The sequence below is a fragment of the Vanrija albida genome (genome assembly GCF_041260175.1).
Source record: "Vanrija albida strain AlHP1 chromosome Unknown contig_2, whole genome shotgun sequence".
Classification (NCBI taxonomy): domain Eukaryota; kingdom Fungi; phylum Basidiomycota; class Tremellomycetes; order Trichosporonales; family Trichosporonaceae; genus Vanrija; species Vanrija albida.
This window is the reverse complement of record NW_027191421.1, coordinates 1,310,699-1,327,520: the sequence shown is the minus strand read 5'-3', so window position 1 is coordinate 1,327,520 and position 16,822 is coordinate 1,310,699. Positions and strand designations below refer to the sequence as shown.

General features: G+C 63.2%; 8 protein-coding genes across 8 annotated transcripts; 3 read left to right on the top strand and 5 right to left on the bottom strand.

Annotated features, from left to right (window-relative positions):
- Positions 1 to 625: 625 nt before the first annotated feature.
- RPC19 (RNA polymerase subunit AC19) lies at positions 626 to 1,249 on the top strand (the record flags this gene model as incomplete). Its single annotated transcript, XM_069350759.1, has 3 exons — positions 626 to 754; positions 833 to 930; positions 967 to 1,249. 3 exons carry the CDS (start codon positions 626 to 628, stop codon positions 1,247 to 1,249), a joined length of 510 nt encoding a protein of 169 aa, XP_069211145.1.
- A 72-nt stretch (positions 1,250 to 1,321) lies between these two features.
- Positions 1,322 to 4,455, bottom strand: Q8F55_002151 (uncharacterized protein; the record flags this gene model as incomplete). The annotated part of the gene is made up of 3 exons (XM_069350758.1): positions 1,322 to 1,512; positions 1,560 to 4,098; positions 4,135 to 4,455. The coding sequence occupies 3 exons, from the start codon at positions 4,453 to 4,455 to the stop codon at positions 1,322 to 1,324; spliced, it is 3,051 nt and encodes a 1,016-aa protein (XP_069211144.1).
- A 255-nt stretch (positions 4,456 to 4,710) lies between these two features.
- Q8F55_002150 (uncharacterized protein) lies at positions 4,711 to 5,963 on the top strand (the record flags this gene model as incomplete). Its single annotated transcript, XM_069350757.1, has 8 exons — positions 4,711 to 4,831; positions 4,941 to 5,172; positions 5,210 to 5,256; positions 5,350 to 5,388; positions 5,432 to 5,493; positions 5,531 to 5,579; positions 5,612 to 5,804; positions 5,840 to 5,963. 8 exons carry the CDS (start codon positions 4,711 to 4,713, stop codon positions 5,961 to 5,963), a joined length of 867 nt encoding a protein of 288 aa, XP_069211143.1.
- Positions 5,964 to 6,127: 164 nt separating this feature from the next.
- Q8F55_002149 (uncharacterized protein) lies at positions 6,128 to 7,854 on the bottom strand (the record flags this gene model as incomplete). Its single annotated transcript, XM_069350756.1, has 2 exons — positions 6,128 to 7,397; positions 7,463 to 7,854. 2 exons carry the CDS (start codon positions 7,852 to 7,854, stop codon positions 6,128 to 6,130), a joined length of 1,662 nt encoding a protein of 553 aa, XP_069211142.1.
- A 423-nt stretch (positions 7,855 to 8,277) lies between these two features.
- UTP5 (Small subunit (SSU) processome component) lies at positions 8,278 to 10,356 on the bottom strand (the record flags this gene model as incomplete). Its single annotated transcript, XM_069350755.1, has 1 exon — positions 8,278 to 10,356. The coding sequence occupies one exon, from the start codon at positions 10,354 to 10,356 to the stop codon at positions 8,278 to 8,280; it is 2,079 nt and encodes a 692-aa protein (XP_069211141.1).
- A 1,073-nt stretch (positions 10,357 to 11,429) lies between these two features.
- On the top strand, positions 11,430 to 13,148 carry HAS1 (ATP-dependent RNA helicase; the record flags this gene model as incomplete). Its single annotated transcript, XM_069350754.1, has 2 exons — positions 11,430 to 12,449; positions 12,495 to 13,148. 2 exons carry the CDS (start codon positions 11,430 to 11,432, stop codon positions 13,146 to 13,148), a joined length of 1,674 nt encoding a protein of 557 aa, XP_069211140.1.
- A 218-nt stretch (positions 13,149 to 13,366) lies between these two features.
- Positions 13,367 to 14,446, bottom strand: YTH1 (RNA-binding component of cleavage and polyadenylation factor; the record flags this gene model as incomplete). The annotated part of the gene is made up of 3 exons (XM_069350753.1): positions 13,367 to 13,456; positions 13,501 to 14,276; positions 14,323 to 14,446. 3 exons carry the CDS (start codon positions 14,444 to 14,446, stop codon positions 13,367 to 13,369), a joined length of 990 nt encoding a protein of 329 aa, XP_069211139.1.
- A 313-nt stretch (positions 14,447 to 14,759) lies between these two features.
- Q8F55_002145 (uncharacterized protein) lies at positions 14,760 to 16,470 on the bottom strand (the record flags this gene model as incomplete). Its single annotated transcript, XM_069350752.1, has 2 exons — positions 14,760 to 15,933; positions 15,971 to 16,470. The coding sequence occupies 2 exons, from the start codon at positions 16,468 to 16,470 to the stop codon at positions 14,760 to 14,762; spliced, it is 1,674 nt and encodes a 557-aa protein (XP_069211138.1).
- Positions 16,471 to 16,822: the final 352 nt, after the last annotated feature.

The window sequence follows — 16,822 nt, the reverse complement described above, 5'->3', positions numbered from 1 at the left end:
CGGACGGCAGCCGCGGCGGCCCCGTGCCGCGCGGCTGGGCGGGCGAGGCTGGGCGGGCGAAGGTTTGGGCCGAGGGCCGGGGTCGTGTACCGGCTTTCGGCGTGGCCTGGCTGGAGGGACAAGAGTCCGTCGTGTCGCCGGGGGCCGATACCTCGGACCTCGGCGAGCCCGACTGTCACCCCCCTCCTCCTCACACGGTCACCCCCCCTCCCCTCACACAGTCACCGCCCTCACACGCACGAGCCGAACGCCCCGCGCGTCGGTGCGTGCCCCGTGCTATTCCTGCCACGGCGGCGGCAGCACGACTGACCAGTGAGTAGCGTTTCCTCGGATGTAGTCACCGCCCCGTGCTCTTCGCGCCGCCTGTGGTTGGCCAGCGCTGGGTTTGCGTGAGTTTCTCGCGGTCGCTTGCGACGAACAATAGATGAAAAGTGGGAACCGAGTGCCACACTCAAACTCGGGCGCACGGATTTCGTAGGATTCGGAAATCCTTTACGTAACGGCTCTTCCAAGGGATTTACGTAACGCATCAGATTTCTGAAGTCGTCCTCCTGGCCCTCCACTTTGATGATGCTTGCTCGAGCTCGACCTCCTCACCACTCCCCTCCCCACCCCACCGCACGCCATGGCACCAAAGACAGAAGAGGAGCGCAAGAACGAGGAGGCCGCGTCGCGCAGACACGCGCGCCTCGACAACGCCGGCATCCTGCACATGTCGGCCAACTCGGGCGACGTGCACGAGAAGGTGTCGATTGTGAGTTGACCGAGGGCGAGCTGGTGGCTTAAGCCGGTTCTTTTGTCGCCTCGGTGTCCTAGCCCGCTGACAGGTCAGCTCCCCGGCTTCGAGCCAGACTATTCGGCATGCACCTTCTGCCTCTGGGAGGAGGACCACACGCTCGGCAACGCGCTGCGCTGGATGCTGATGAAGAAGTAGGCCCCGCCCCGCCGGCGAGCGCTGACCCCCAGCCCCGATGTCGAGTACTGCGGCTACTCGGCCCCCCACCCCTCCGAGCCCAAGATCCACATCCGCGTGCAGATGTACGACGGGCTCTCGGCCGTCGACGCGCTCCGCAAGGCGCTCGCCGGCCTCCGCGACCTCTTCACCACCATCGATGACAAGTACGCCCAGTCGATCAAGGCCGGCCAGTACGTCCGCGAGGACGACGTCGACGTGCACCAGGTCGTTGCCGACACGCTGCGGAGCCGCGGCTTTGGCGTCGAGGGCGACGAGATGGACGAGAGCGCGTGAGCGAGTGTGTCTCGGGGGGATTTAGACGTTTCATTGTGACATGCATGTACATCATCCATAGATAAGTCCGGGCTACCAGTCGTCGTCGGGAGGTGGGATGCCGCCGCGCCGCTGTGGCTCGTCGTCCGAGTCCGAGTCCTCCATCTTGGCGCGCTGGAACAGGCGGTCCATCTCCTGCTTCTTCTTCTCCTCCTCGGACATGACGTTGGCCGCGGGCACAAACTTCTTCCGTGCGGCCGTGGTGGTGACCGGCGCCTGGGACACTGCGTGTGTCAGCTAATGGCGAACATAGAAAGGTTAGCTGACTTACACGGAGTCATATCAGCCGGCCGCAGGTCCACCACACCCTGCCTGCTCTTATCGCCCTCGAGCCAAGCTTCCGCGCCAGTCGCCGGCGTCGACCAGTCCCGCGTGGGCACGTAAATGTCGTCCTGGAAGAACGCGGGCTTGTTGCGCGGGATTGAGAACGTCACCTCCTCGATCGTCTTGGCCGTGAGGCGGAGGGCACGGGCCACTTCGACCTTGCGAACGTCCACCGCCGTCTTGGGGAGAAGCACGACCGCGAGCTGTGGCGCTCCCGAGGCGGCGTTGTAGCTGGGCAGCTTGGCAACTGGCTCGTTGGCGTGGTCGGGGTGGATCTCGAACGCGTGGATCGCACGCTCGCCCTTGCCCCAGACGAAGAGAATCGAGGTGTCGGGGTCAAAGACGGGGAAGAGGACGGAGGGCGACACGTCGAGGGTGGAGCCACCTTTGTTCGTCACCTCCTCGCCGACATTGTACAGCTGTACCTTGCGCATCGATCCCTTGTTGAAGCCCACCGACACGACGTGAGTGTCGTCGATCCACGCCAGCTGGAACGAGCGAAGGCTGTCGTGGGCCTTTCCACGCGCAACCTTCGTGTCATCGCGCGGGTCCAGGATGACAATCTCGCTCTTCTTCGTGGCAATGGCCACTCGGTCTCCAGTGGGCTCGATTGCAAAGTTCCAGATCTCAAAGCCAAACGGCACGACCTTCTGCTCAAGGCCAATCTTGAGGTCGAAGAACCGCAGGTGGCCCTTACCCGAGTCGTTGGACGCGACGAGGAGTAGGTCCTTGGCAGTGGGATGGAACGTGACCTGGACAATCTTCTCAATCCTGTTGCCCTGGATGATGAGCTCTGGCTCTGGCCCAGGGCCCTCGATACCGCCCTCGTGGATCTCCCAGATACGCAGCTCGCCGTCCTCGCCGGCGAGCACAATACGGTCACCAAAGGGCTCGACCTGGAAGTCGGCAACGCCGACACCGCCAGAGAGGTACCCATGGCCGCCGTTGGGAACGCGGCCCTTCTTGGACAGCGGCTGCACGGCAATGCGACCTCCAGGGCCCTGGATGGAGAAGAAGGCGACCTTGGGGGTCGAGCGCAGAATGACCGAGTCCTGGTGCAGGGTCGCGGGTGCTGGGATCTGGTCGTAAGTGGGGTTGAGGGGTGCCTTGCCGCCGAGGTACTTGCGCGACCAGCCGGGGTTGTATCGCTGACCGGGCGCAGTGGTGACGGGAGTGGCAGCAGCTGGGGTGGCAGGGGTGGCAGCGGAGGGAGTGGCCGTCGCCGGCGTCGACGGGCCGGAAGGGGTGACTGGTGCCGCCGGAGTCGTCGAGACAGCGGGGGTAGGAGTGGCCACACTGTTGGCCGGCGTGGAAGCCTCAACAGGGGAGGCAGACGCGCTGCCGTTCTGAGCAGGTGCAGGTGGGTCAACTGCCTTTGACACCGCAGGGGTAGCGGCGGCCGCCACAGCAGCGGTGGCTGTGGCCGAGGCGCCATTCTCGACAGCCTTGGGTGCAGCTGGCTCAGGTGCCGAAGCTGGCGCAGGCGCCGGTGCAGCAAGCGCAGGCGAAACTGCAGGCTCAGCAGGCGCAGGCGCAGGCGCAGCAGCCGGGGCCGCGCTGCCTCCCGCCTTGCCCGTCCACCCCGTCGTCTTCTTCTCCCACTCAGCCCTGCGCGATGGGTCAATCGACACTGGGAGGGGCTTAGCGTCGCTACCGCCGAACCAGTCTGCCGCCGACTGCTCAGGCACAGTGCCCAGGACGTCGGGGAACAGATCGCCGTGGTAGTCGATCAGCTGCTTGCGGGGCACCTTGATCTGGACGGGGAGAAGGGTGTCACCGTCCTTGTCCACAATGGGGACGATGACACTGGCGACCTGAGCCTCCATCACCGGCAGGGTGGACCAGTGCGCGAGGGCCAGCGAGCCAGACGTAGCGGGCGAAGGCAGCGGGTGCGTGACCTCCTGGTATCCCTGAGGGCCAGAGAGCTCGATTTGGCGGAGGCTCATGTCGCCCCTGCCAATCGTGTACACGATGTTGCGCTCCTCGTCAACAAGGGGCACGAGCGGGCCCTGGTTGTTGTCCAGCGTGGCGGTGAAGGTAGCCCCAAGGCCATTCTGAACCGACAGCAAGGAGTACTGCCTCGAGCGGGTACGCGAGAAGGACGTGACGAAGAGGTCGGGCCCGACGAAAGCAACGCGTGCAGGTTTCAACGGCTGCAGAGCAACGGCCTTCTCGTGCACCGGCGCAGAGCCGGCACGCGCGTCCCAGATGTACGCGGTGCCCTTCTTGCTGACACTGCCCACGAGACGGCCGTCGCTGCTCCACGCGGACGACCAAAGTGCCTGGCCGTCCGTCGGCGTGAGGGTAAGCGTCGCCTGGGTGGCCGCCGCTCCAAGGTCGTAGATGGCCGCCGGGGCCGTCGCAGTCGAGGCGAGCGCGATGCCACCAGTCGTGGGGTGGAGGTAGACGTTCGTCGGCTTGCCCTGAAGCGTAAAGCTGTGCCGGAGCTCGGGAGCCGCAGCCCCGCCAGCATTGTAGTAGGATACCTGATAGGTGAGTCAACAGCTGAAGGAGATACCTACGGTGCCATTGGTGCCAGCGACAATCAGCTCGCCGCCCTCAAGCCGCCCGAGGTCCCAGTCGGCGACACCGGCCCCAAGCTTGCCGGCCCAAGCCTCGCCCTCTTTCGCCCCGACCGCATCGTAGGCACGGATGCTGGCATCACCGCTGGGTGCGAGAGTGACAACATGCTCGCGGTTGGTCTTGACTACTGAGCTGAACTGGGATGTGTTGGGCGGGGCGTCGGCGGCATGAGGCAGGCTGGAGCGGTACCACTCGTCGCGGGGAGGAAAGTGGGGCACGGCGTTGCGGAACTTTGTGGCTCCGAACCGTGGTGAGGGCATGGTGGTGCGTGGGGAATGGGGTGAGATGTGATGGAGGATGTGAGATGGGGAGAGGAGGGAGCAGGGCGATAAAGTCGTGTCGTGTCGATGCTGCCTCGAGCACGTCGTCACTACGTCGTCGTCCGAAAGGTGGGTGCGGGGTAGAGAATGCGGGGTAATGCCGCCGTGGGGTGGAGGGAGTCGGGGGGACAAGTGCCATCTGCCATGCCCTCCCCCTCTCGACGTTGTACACTCTTCCTCCTCACGCCCATTGACATGCTCACTACCCGATTTGCTGCTAGGCTCGGTGCAAGTGCTACTCGCCGCCTCGGTGCGACGTACGGCCAGACCCGCAACCTCAATGTCTTCAGCTCGGAGCGGCTCGTGGGGAAGAATGGTGAGTGCGGCTGGCTTCCCCGCCTTCCTTGAACCCCCCGACTCCTTCCATCTCTACATCACCCACGGCCATTGAATAACCTGACACGTCTTATTCCTGGTCACCGGAGCGTCCTCGGGTATCGGCGCCTCCACTGCCGAGCTCTTCGCCAAGGCAGGCTCCAACGTCGTGCTCCTCGCGCGCCGGCGCGCCAACCTCGACGAGGTCAAGGCCAAGTGTGAGGCCGCGCACGCCGAGGGCGGTTACTCGGGCTCCAAGGTCGTCGTCATCGAGGCGGACATGCAGGACCGCAAGGCGCTGGACACGGTACTGGACAAGACGGACGGGCTGAAGCTGGACGTGTGGGTGGCGGGGGGAAGGTGCCGCTGACTGGCCCAGGCTTGTCAACAACGCTGGACTTGTTCGTGGGCGCGAGCACGTCGGAGGTGAGTAGGCTGCCAGACTTAGTCCTTTATGCGGAACGACCTAACACCTCAGACATTTGTGGGTGCTCTGGCGAAAGTCATCATCTAACCTAGCAGCCGAGGCCGACATTGACGTGATGTTCAACACCAATGGTCAGTCAGCTACGAAGCACGATTACTCCAGCTGACCTCCCAGTCATCGGACTCATCCAGCTCACCCAGAATGTCGTCCGCGACTTCAAGAAGCGGAATACTGGGGTGGGTACATGCACAATCTCCAGGTCTAACCCACCAGCTCATCGTTAACCTGGGCTCGGTCGCGGGCATCGAGTCGTACCCTGGCGGTAAGCTCTCCGCCTGCTCTCCCTGACCCCAGGCTCCATCTACTGCGCGACCAAGTTTGCAGTCCACGCATTCACTGACTCGCTGCGGCACGAGCTGATCGACACCAACGTGCGGATCGCCGAGATCCTGCCCGGTATGGTCGAGACCGAGTTCTCCGTCGTGCGGTACCGCGGCGACCAGGGCCGCGCGGACAACGAGTACAAGGGGATCACGCCGTTGACTGGGTGCGTTGGTCAGTACGCTTTGTCTAACGCCGCAGCGCCGACGTGGCCGAGCAGATTGTCTGGGTCGCCTCGCGGGCCGAGCACGTGCAGGTGGCCAACCTGCTCATGTTCCCGAGCCAGCAGTCGGCTGCGACGCGCAACTGGCGCCGGCCGGAGTGAACAAAGGGGTGTGGGATGCAATTTGGTCAATGGGGTGGACGCGGCACTGAGCTGGCTGATGACTGAACGCGTCTGGGATTGATGATTCATGGCTTGGTTCATGGTCTAGCTGTTCTTATTCTTCGTTTGGGACTTTTGACTACTGACTATCCGACGACTGATCCCTAGAGCGGAGTGAAGATAATGACCTGCTCGGCAGGTGTGCGCCCTCCGCCAACGCCGCCAGCCGGCGCGTCCCACGCGCGCACCGGTGTCGTGTCGACAGCGCGCGATGCGTTCGCCGAGATGCTCAGCGCGAGCCCCGAGTATCGGCTGATGACGCGGAACGTGCCGTCCTCTGAGCGGTCGGCGCGGCGGTTGGGCACAATCCACCACTGTGCGCCGACGCTGGCCGAGCCCTTCACGGCGAGCTTGGCGCCCCACGCGCGCCCAGCGTCGGCCGCGTCGTCGACCGCGAGGCGCCCGGCCGCAACGGAGAGGGTGTACGCGCCGTCGTCCAGCCTCACGAGCGTGACCGCGTCGCCGCGCCCAGCCGTGGCCCCCACCCCGCCAGCAGCGAGCGACAACCCCGTGCCAGAGGAGACGGCGTACCTCCCCCCCTTGACGGGGACGTACGCCGGCCCATCGAGCGAGAGGTTGACGTACTCGCCGCTCCTGCCGCCCGAGCACCCGAAGGAGCAGTAGCTCCTGAACGCTTTCCCGACAATCGCGCTCGAGGTCCGGCTCACGGGGTCCAGGAGCCAGCGGTACCAGCTCGCGGTGGTGTACGACCCCGTGTTGCCCGCCAGGCTCCAGCGCACGAGGTCGGAGGACACGTACAGCTCCTGGCTGGCCTTACCCGACTGGTCGACAGCCTGGGGCTGGGCGACGAACAGGCCCAGGTGGGCAGAGTACGTCGCGTCCATCACGAAGAGCGGGCTCGTGGGCGGCGCCGTGCCGGCCGCGACCTGCGCCGCGGCGCTCCCCGGCGTGGTTGGCTTGTACTCTTTCTCCGGGGGCGTGTACCCCGTCGCATACGTGCCAACGGGGACGAGGTTGCTCTCCCTCCCGCCCGAGCCGGGCTCGCCCCACCCGCCGGCATAGTACTTCTCCCAGCTCCCGGCCCTCATCTTGCCAGACATGGGCGCGCGCGCAACGTGCGCGTAGAAGGCGACCCAGCTGCCCTTCTTGTCGACGACCCGGGAGCCGTAGTACACGTAGAAGTAGCCGGTCCCCACGTCGACCGTCAGGCGCGGGTCGCCGTCCCCGTAGATGTAGGTCTGCTCGGGGAAGGCCGAGTTGTCCCCCCGCGTAGTGGGGTACGGCGACGTGATGATGCGCTCGGTGATGCGCCACGTCTTCCCCCCGTCGGCTGAGATGGCGCGGTCAATCCCGTCAAAGTGCAGGCCGTCGGCGTACGGGCGCGGCGTGAACTCGTTGTGCACGAGGCCTATCCTGCGTGTCAACCCCTCCCTCCTCCCCCTTCGACATACCAGTCGCCCGTGTCCGGGTCGACCCACACGCCGGCCAGGTCGCAGTAGTTCCGCTGGGAGTACGCCGCGCTCCCGTTCGCGTAGCTCGACACCACGCCCGTCGGGGAAAAGTCGCAGCGCCACGTCGTGTCGGCGTTGCTGTCGCGCGGGTTGCCCGGGTCGACGGCGGCGCTGATCGCGTGCTTGGTGGCAGTGTCCATGTCCCGGCCGGAGAAGAAGCTCCAGGCGCGCCCCTCGCTCGCGCCGTACAGGGCGTGCGCTTGCTGGAACCAGTAGGTCCCGTCGGCGGCGATGAAGCTGCCCGCGGGGGTGTCGTCGGGCGTCGTCCACGGCCCGAGCGCGCCCACGGTCACGGTGTAGGCTGGGGCTGGGGCTGCTAGCGCCGGGAGGGCGAGGAGGAGGAGGGCGGGGGCGAGCATCGTGCTTGCTCGTGTTTGAGCGGCTGCCTCGCTGCCCTTTACTTATACTGGCCCAAGTCGCCGACTGCCACCATCGCCGTCCGCCACTAGCGCGCTCTAGCGCTATCAGACCCACTATCGACACGTCCATTCCCGTTCGGCGCGCCCACATTCCCGTTCGTAGACGCCGCGTTTGCAACGACGCGTCTAGCGCCACGGTGACCTCGCCGCTTGGCCGACACGGCGATCTCGCCGTCCTAGTGGACTGGGTCGGGCCCCACTCCACCACTACTCCCCCATGGGCAAACCCACTTCCAGTGCCACTGTCAGCCCTCCTCCCCGCATCACTCTGCCCTCCGCTCGCTGCGCGCTCCGCGCGTCGCTCTTGGTAATAATACATGTGATAATGCAACACGCTTCTGTGCAAATGTATGTAGCTGACAATTACTCCTCCTCAGAGTCGCTCTCCTCCTCGCCGTCGTCGCTCTCCTCCGCCTCAATGTCCAGGAGCTCCTCATCAGAGTCGAGGACATCCTCGTCGTCGTCGTCCTCCTCAGAGTCGTCCTCCTCATCACTCTCGTCGTCAGACTCGCCGGCCATCATGTTGATGTCCTCGATGTCGTCCTCGTCCTCGTCGCCCACCTCGATGGCAACCTCGTCGTCGCTCTCGCCCTCGACGTAGTGCTCGCCGTCGCCCTTGGCGTCAGCCGCAATGAGCGCCTGCTCGGCAGCGAGGCGGCGCACGTTGATCTGCGCAAGCGCAAGGTCAAGGCGGCCAGAGAGCGACAGCAGAGGCTGGTACAGCTCCATGCGAGTCGCGAGCAGGTTGGACAGCGTCGCGAGCTGCGCAGGGAGCGAGGGCATCGTCATGAGAATGTTGCCACGCTCAATCAGAACACCCTTGACCCACTCCACAGTGCCGCGACCCTGCTGCTCGTTCTGCATGTTGCCACGGCCACCGCCACGGCGGTTGGCACCCTTGCCCTGGCTCAGGCGCTCGACACAGGCCTTGAGGAGGGGGAGGGCGAGCTGCGACGGGAGCTTGCGCACGGTGTTGCGGATGAGGACCGGGTCACGGTGCGACAGGCAGAGCGTGAGAAGAGCCGGGTCCGAGGTGTGGAGAGCCTGGACCAACAGACGCGTGAGCGAGGCGGCGTTGACGGGGCCGTTGATGGCGGCAGAAGCCGCAGCTTCGCCGTTGGGCTGGACCGGGGCAGCGAGAAGACGCTCGCCCAGAGACAGGTCGGCCATGTCAACGTCGGTGGGGAGAGCCGCAGCGGGCTCGGTCTCGCCCTCGTCGCCAGCAGCCTGGACAACGTTGGCAGGGGCGCTGTAGCGCTGCAGAGTAGAGCCGTTGGCACCGGCCTGCGACGCAACGAGGTCCTGGGCATCGCACTTGACGACGACCGAAGAGCGGAGACCACCCTCAGGGAGCTCGTAGACGGCGCGGTACCACTTGACGCGGCCACCACCGGCCAGACGGCCACACAACAAGGCGTCGCTGCCGGGCGCAAACTCGGCACGCGCCACGTGTGCTGTCCGCTCGTCTTTGCCCTCGACCAGCTTAACCGTCGTGGGCTTCGAGTCGGACTTGGGCCGGGACAGGTCGACCTCGGAAGGCAGAGGGAAGAGCGAGATCTCGCCAGAGAAGTGCAACACCGACAGCAGCTCAGACGAAACGGCGAGCGAGTGAGCGGGCGAGACTGTTGGCGACGCGTAGCGGTACGACAGCTTGGCAGCGACCGTTGGCGAGGTGAACGTGTACTGCGACACTGTCCTGTCGTCCTCAGAAACAACCAGGAACGACGCGCCTTGCTGTGTTAATGGCAAGGGCTCGATGCTGGTAACCGATGTTGTAGAAACGGGGAGAGGGGACGACGTGTGGGTGATGGCGGAGGACTCGAGGGAGAGGTGGAGGGCAACGACCGAAGCGTTGGCGACGACCACGTGCAGGGACTCGGCCGATGATGTGGGGAGGAGGGCCACTGATGAGGGAGCCGAAGCCGTGGACGGCAGTGCAAAGGTGTGCGCAACCGTGGCGACGTCGCGACCGAGAACGAGCAGGTTGGAAGCAGTAGCGATGATGACACCGTGCTCATCGGACCAGGCGGCGGTAGCCTTGGCGCTGAGGGGGATAGTCCTCAGGACCTCGCCCTTGATGGGAGTGTAGACGACGAGGCTGGAAGAATCGCCCTTGTTGGTCGCAACCAACAAGACGTCCTCTTCACCGCCGTCGGCGCCGCCAAGCGACTTGCGCTTCCTGCGCTTCTTGGCTGCGGCCGAGGCAGCCGATGCCCAAACGATGGCCGAAACCTTCGAAGCGTTGGGCACCTCCCACTCGGAAACGACGGCGTCGGCGGCAATGTCCCAGACCTGCACCTTGTCGGCAGAGCCCAGTACTGGGAGTGCCATGGCAAAGTGAGTGCGCGAGGGGTTGAATCCCGACACTGCTGGGGGAGGGGGAGGAACCTGAGTGGCCGAAGCCTTCTGGCGCGAAGGGCCAGCGACGGGTTGCCTAGCCATGTCTTTTTGCTTGTCAGCACTGATTCTCCACGAAACAAGAAGAGGTAGGAGGAGAAGGAGGTTCAGCACAGTGCCCGGTAAAAATGGGTTTCGGGCCTTTTCACCATAAAGATGTAAGTAGACCGTCGTGTTGGATCATCATTTATTGAGGATAGTGGAGATGGAGAGGTACGGTACTGGAAGGTCCACTTACTGAATGCAAATCAAATGGCGATGGGGTGCTGGAATCAAAGAGATCGAGCTGCTACGCCTGTCAGCCATGGCCAGCTGATGTATGCCAACTCGGAAGGAAGGTTGTGGTTCAGAAAAAATAAAACAGCCATGTTTCGTCTACAACGTCCACTCCCACTCCCGGCAATTAAGACGGCAGTGAGAGCAGACTCAGGCGGTAATTCCCATATGGGACATCATAACAAGAGGAGGGGGGAGAAGGCAAGGTAGCTGTACTCACGGGTATGGGAAGCCTGGTGCCTTGGATCGACAGGCAGAGATGGAGTGTGCGGGCTGACGCTGTCAGCTTTGGTTCAATGCCATGTCAAAGAGGCTTTTTGATGGGCAGTGTTCAGAATAGTGCGTTTAAGTGTCTTCGGCGCTTGGCCATAACAGACTCTAGTTTGAATTGTTACACATTGTCATCCAGACGGATGGGCTGCGAGCGATGGCCAGTAGCAAGATGGCCATCGCGCGTAGCACCACCGTTGTACAGGTAGGGGGGAGGGGGAGGGAGTTGGGCGGCAGAAGGCCAACTTACCTCTATGAGCAGAGCCAGAGGCCCGTTTTGATGAGGATGGGAAGTCCTTTGACCACGGTGTTGGGTGATGGAAGAGAAAGAAACCACCTGCGCGCTGAAATATTCTTGACGCCGAAAGAAATCCTGCTGGGTGCGAGCGACACAACTTCCGCAACTGGACCCATATAACTGGACGGAATCAAATTTATCTGAATATTTTATCATTATTTCCCTACTTATTAATCCCAGAAAGTTGAGCCAGCGACTGCCTGCCAGTGGCCTGGTGATGCAAATCTGACGCTCTAATCATCGGCACGAGCAACAACCACAACCACATCGCACAATGTCGGGACAGCAGCCCCGCCCAGACGGCAAGAAGCGCAAGCGCGTGTCCAAGGCCGACTCCGAGGTCGCCGCCGCGCCCGTGGCCGCCGAGCCAGAGGTGCAGTCGGACGCCGAGGAGACCGACGCCGCCGCCGCCTCATCGTCAAAGGTCACGCTCGACGCGCCCAACAGCTACGAGCGCGTGCCGTTCAACACGCTCCCCCTCTCGCCTGCGACGCTCAACTCGATCCAGCGTATGGGCTTCGAGACCATGACCGAGGTGCAGGCGCGCACCATTCCGCCCCTCCTCGCCGGCAAGGACGTGCTCGGCGCCGCGAGGACAGGCTCGGGCAAGACCATGGCCTTCCTCGTGCCTGCTGTCGAGCTCCTGCACACGCTGCGCTTCAAGCCCGCCAACGGCACCGGTGTTATCATCATCTCGCCCACGCGTGAGCTCGCGCTCCAGATCCTCGGCGTCGTCAAGGACCTCATGCAGGGCCACTCGCAGACGTTCGGCATCGTCATGGGCGGCGCCAACCGCAAGGCCGAGGCCGACAAGCTCGTCAAGGGCGTCAACCTCCTTGTCGCTACTCCCGGTCGTCTGCTCGACCACCTCCAGAACACCAAGGGCTTCGTGTTCAAGAACCTCAAGGCCTTGGTTATTGATGAGGCCGACCGTATCCTCGAGGTCGGTTTCGAGGAGGAGATGAAGCAGATTGTCAAGATCCTGCCCAACGACAGCCGCCAGTCGATGCTCTTCTCGGCCACACAGACGACCAAGGTCACTGACCTCGCCCGTATCTCGCTTCGCTCGGGCCCCCTGTACATCAACGTCGACGAGAAGAAGGACGCGTCCACGGCCGAGTTCCTCGAGCAGGGCTACGTCGTCTGCGAGTCGGACAAGCGCTTCATGCTGCTGTTCACCTTCCTGAAGCGCAACCTCAAGAAGAAGGTCATTGTCTTCTTCTCGAGCTGCAACTCGGTCAAGTACCACGCCGAGCTGCTCAACTACATCGACGTGCCGGTTCTCGACCTTCACGTACGTTTCGCCGCCTCCCATCTCAGCCTATACTGACTCTACCAGGGCAAGCAGAAGCAGCAGAAGCGCACCAACACCTTCTTCGAATTCTGCAACGCTCCTTCGGGCATCCTCCTCTGTACCGACGTTGCTGCCCGCGGTCTCGACATCCCCAAGGTCGACTGGATCATCCAGTTCGACCCGCCTGATGACCCGCGCGACTACATCCACCGTGTGGGCCGTACCGCGCGTGCTGGCAAGGCCGGCAAGTCTCTTCTCTTCCTCCTCCCCTCCGAGCTCGGCTTCCTCCGTTTCCTCAAGGTCGCCAAGGTCCCGCTGAACGAGTACAAGTTCCCGCAGAACAAGATTGCCGACGTGCAGCGCCAGCTCGAGTCGCTCATCTCGAAAAACCACTACCTCAACACGTCGGCCCGCGACGGCTACAGGTCGTACCTCCAGGCCTACGCGTCATACTCGCTCAAGAAGATCTTCGACGTCAACAAGCTCGACCTGGCCAAGGTCGGCAGGGCGTTCGGCTTTGCCATCCCGCCAAAGGTCAACATCAGCGTCGGGTCCATCAAGGGCAAGAAGACGGTCGACAGCGATAGCGACGACGACGGTGTGCGCGCCAACAAGGCGTTCAAGGCCGCGGCGGACGACGGAGAGGTCAAGAAGGCGTACTACCGCAACCGGGGGCACAAGAAGGGCGGCCGGGCTTAGAGCGTTGGTTGGGTTGGGTAGATTTTGTTTGTACTTGCATGCTACTGGTTATTTAGAGCGGGGTGGGGCATTGTGTCAGTTGAGAGCGCAAGTGAGCGTTAGTCAAATGTGCCTCCATGTGCAACTATGAATCCTTCCAAGTTCCCGTTTGCTATGCGGCTCGTGCCATGACATGATCTATGAATCTACTATACAGTGTAACTTGTGTCTCTCTCCTCCTAATCACGGCCGCGGCGCAGGCCACCGCGGTCACCGGGTACAGCGCTGTTGGGGCAGGCGTTCGCAAAGTGTCCGTACTGGTTACAGCGCTGAGGGTGTCAGTTAAAGGCTTGTGGTCCATTCATCAACTCACGTAGCACAAGATGGTCGATAAGTCCTTGACCCATCCACCGCGTCGTCCGCCGTCGTCGCCACCACCACCGCCGCCGCCACCACCGCCTCCATCGCCACCCTGGAATCCGCGTCTCGCATGGCCCGATAAGAACCCTCCGGCCCTCCAGCCCTGGAGCGAGCCGCCCTCGGACCAAGCAGGCGCGGGCACGACGACGGCGTTAGGGTCGTACTTGTACTCGCGCCAGCGGCCGTACCCAGCCGGCAGCTGGGGCGGAGGGCCCGACTTTGTCGGGTCCGGCGGGGTGGGGTTGACATACGTCTCAGGCTTGGGGAGGTACGGGGACGGGTGGGCGAGCTTGCAGTCTGGCCCGTCGGGGCAGAAGCCGGCGAGGTACGCCTGGCAGAGGGTGCGGCGGACGTGGCGGCGCGGACACTCGGGCCCGAGGCGGCAGAAGCCTCGGTCGTAGTCTGGGCACTCGACGCGCCTATCCCGCGGGTGGTAGTAGAGGCACTCGCCGCCGAGCTCGCACTTGCCCAGCTTGACGAACCACACACACACGGGCATGGTGCGCAGGTTCCAGTCGTGCGTGTACTCGCAGTTGTCGCCCACCTTGCACAGATTGCGCAGGTAGTGCTTACAGACCGTCGTCTTCTTCTCGCGCTCGCGCGGATGCGTGGGCAGCGGCGGCGTGCCCTTGAAGTTGATGGGCGCGGGGGTCGTGTGCCGCAGCGGGCACTCGAGCGGGCCGAGGGGGCAGCCCAGCGGCGTGAGGTTCATGCGACAGATCTGGTCATCTGGGGATGTTAGTGCGGTGCAGGGGGAGGGGGAGGTGGGACGCACCGGAATCAAGCTTGAGGTTCTTCTCCTGCTTCAGGTAGCCCTCGATGTCGAGGTTGACCTGGTGGAAATCGGGGCGGACAAAGTCTGCTGCCCGCCCGAGTTGCGAGGATGTTACGGTCGTCATGGCGCTGACTGACACGAGGCGAGGAGCCTGTAGTTGGGGTTTTAAGGTGCTCTTGTAGTGCAACGATGGTTAGAGGTTGGACAATGATGGCATGAACAGAGCAGAGTTGCTTGTCGTCGAAAGACACAGTTGACTCGCTTTAAGTATTCGTCCAGGGAGGTGGGAGCCATTAGCGGAATCAGAATCTGGAAGATTCCATTTAATCTTGATTAGTAAGCAGCTCTGGGAGTTGTAAACAGTCACGTGCAGTGCGTCCAGTGGCTCTCGATGCAACCATGCATGCCACTCCTTGCTCTATGTGGCTCTATTATACCTATAAATGCTCGTCTTCATACTCGTCTCGCGCCTTGCCCTTGCCCTTGCCGGCAAGCGACTCGCTGGCGTCCTCCTTGATCGACAACGCCTCCAACAGCTGAACCATCATTTGCGCCTGCCGGTCAATCGTCTCGCCCTGCTTCTCGACGACCCGTCTCAGAGCGTCAATCTGCTCGAGCAGCACAAACTGGTTCTTGGCCAGCTTGGTGTTGGTCAGCCCCTTGTCGCGGGGCGGCTGTGGAGTGGTCGACGAGCTTGCCGGTAAGCCCTGGGCCAATGGGTCCCACATTTTCGGCTGGGAGAGCGAGCCACTGCTACTCTCCTTCACGTGCGGCTGTGGCGATGGCGCCGCCAGTATCGGGGCTGTCACAGGCAGCAAAGGTACGCTGTCGGCCTCGTCCACTGGCGTAAGAACACCGCCTCGACGTGGTGATGGAGGGGGCGAATCGTCTGGTGTTGGCACCTGGGGAACAACATGCACCATGGCGTCGTATACGATCGCAAAGTTGCGGCCGAGAACAAACGACGGGAGGGCGATGAGCAGAAGACCAAACATGAGCAGCGGGACCGACAGCAGCTTGCCAAGAGCGCTTTTGGGCACCACATCGCCGTAGCCGGCCGTGCTCATCGTGACGAGTGCGTACCATGCCGTCTGGGGAATCGAGTCGAAGAGCGACACATCGCCGTCAGAGTCGACAAACGCACCGAGTGTCGCGTCCCATGTGCCGCGCTCCGCAAAGTAGATGAGGGTGGAGAAGAGCACCAGCACTAGCACGATGAAGTACGAGATGGCGATCAGGGCGTCCTTGGATCGCCGGACCGCAACATACATGACCTCGATGGTCAAGAGCATCGAGCTCTGGTACCTGAACGCACGGAAGACGCGAAGCAGGCGGAACGTCCTCAGGATGGAGAAGCGGAACAAGATTGACGTGTCCTGCTGCCGAATGACCTCGATGTAGTACGGCAGGATTGCCAGAAGATCCAGGACGCCGAAGAAGGACGTCGCCCAGTTGTAGTACATCGTCCATGAGGCCGAGTGCGCCAGCGAGCGCGCAATGTATTCGACGGTGAAGAGGAGGACGAGCGTCGTGTCGAGGCCAAACTGCGTCTTGACAGCGACTGGGTCCGTGTGGAACGCCGGCAGGGTAGATAACGTCGTCAAGATGGCGCTGGCAAGTCAGCCACACTCCCCCTCCCACGCCTCACCTGAAGATGATCGCTCCCGTCACCAACACATGCACGTAAAACGCTTCGCGGCCACTGGCCGGCTCCTCGAGGAGGAGGTACAGCTTTCTCTTCCACCGGCTGCGTATTGTCGCAGCGACGGAATAGTGGTCCTCTCCCGTCTCGTTGAAGCCGAGGAGGCTGCCAAAGTTGGGCACATGGACCTCCTCAGACGCCGGCCCGAGGTGGTCGAGGTCCTCGTTGAGGAAGTGGGATCTCGTGAACTCGTGGTCACCACCCGAGTGGAGGCGCGTCGAGTTCGAGCTCGCGCGCCGGCGGGGGAGCTGGCGCTGGGTCGGGCTCGCGTTGGCGCCGGGCGCAGCGAAGAGCAGGGCCGAGCTCGACGCGTTGGGGTGCAGCGTCAGCTTGCGGGATTTGGCCGATCCCGGAGCCGGCGGCGGCGGTGGCGGCACCGTGCCCGCAGACGTGAGCTCGTACTCCTCTGCGGGGAGCGAGGTGCTCGGCGGTGGGTAGGTCGCCATTGCACCGTGTTTAGAGGGACGACGAGGTGGACACGAAGGGCAATGCACAAGTTGCAAGTTGCCGAATCGACAACACGACAACATTGTCGCGCCTGGCAGGCACCGACAGCGGCCGATCGACGACGCATTCGGGAGCTTACGTAAAGGTCCCGCTGGCCTTGGCACTGTGGCCGTGGTGCGCGACTTGTCTGGCTTGTAGCGAAGACGACGAGTGCATCGCAGCTCGCTGCTTGAATGCAGATGTGCGCGATTTTGTGTGAGGTTATGACGGGGTATGTGACTGCTTGGTTTCTGGGCGACCGGTGTTCCCCAGTAGCCGATTCACCACCAAGGCAAGGCACCGCCACCCACA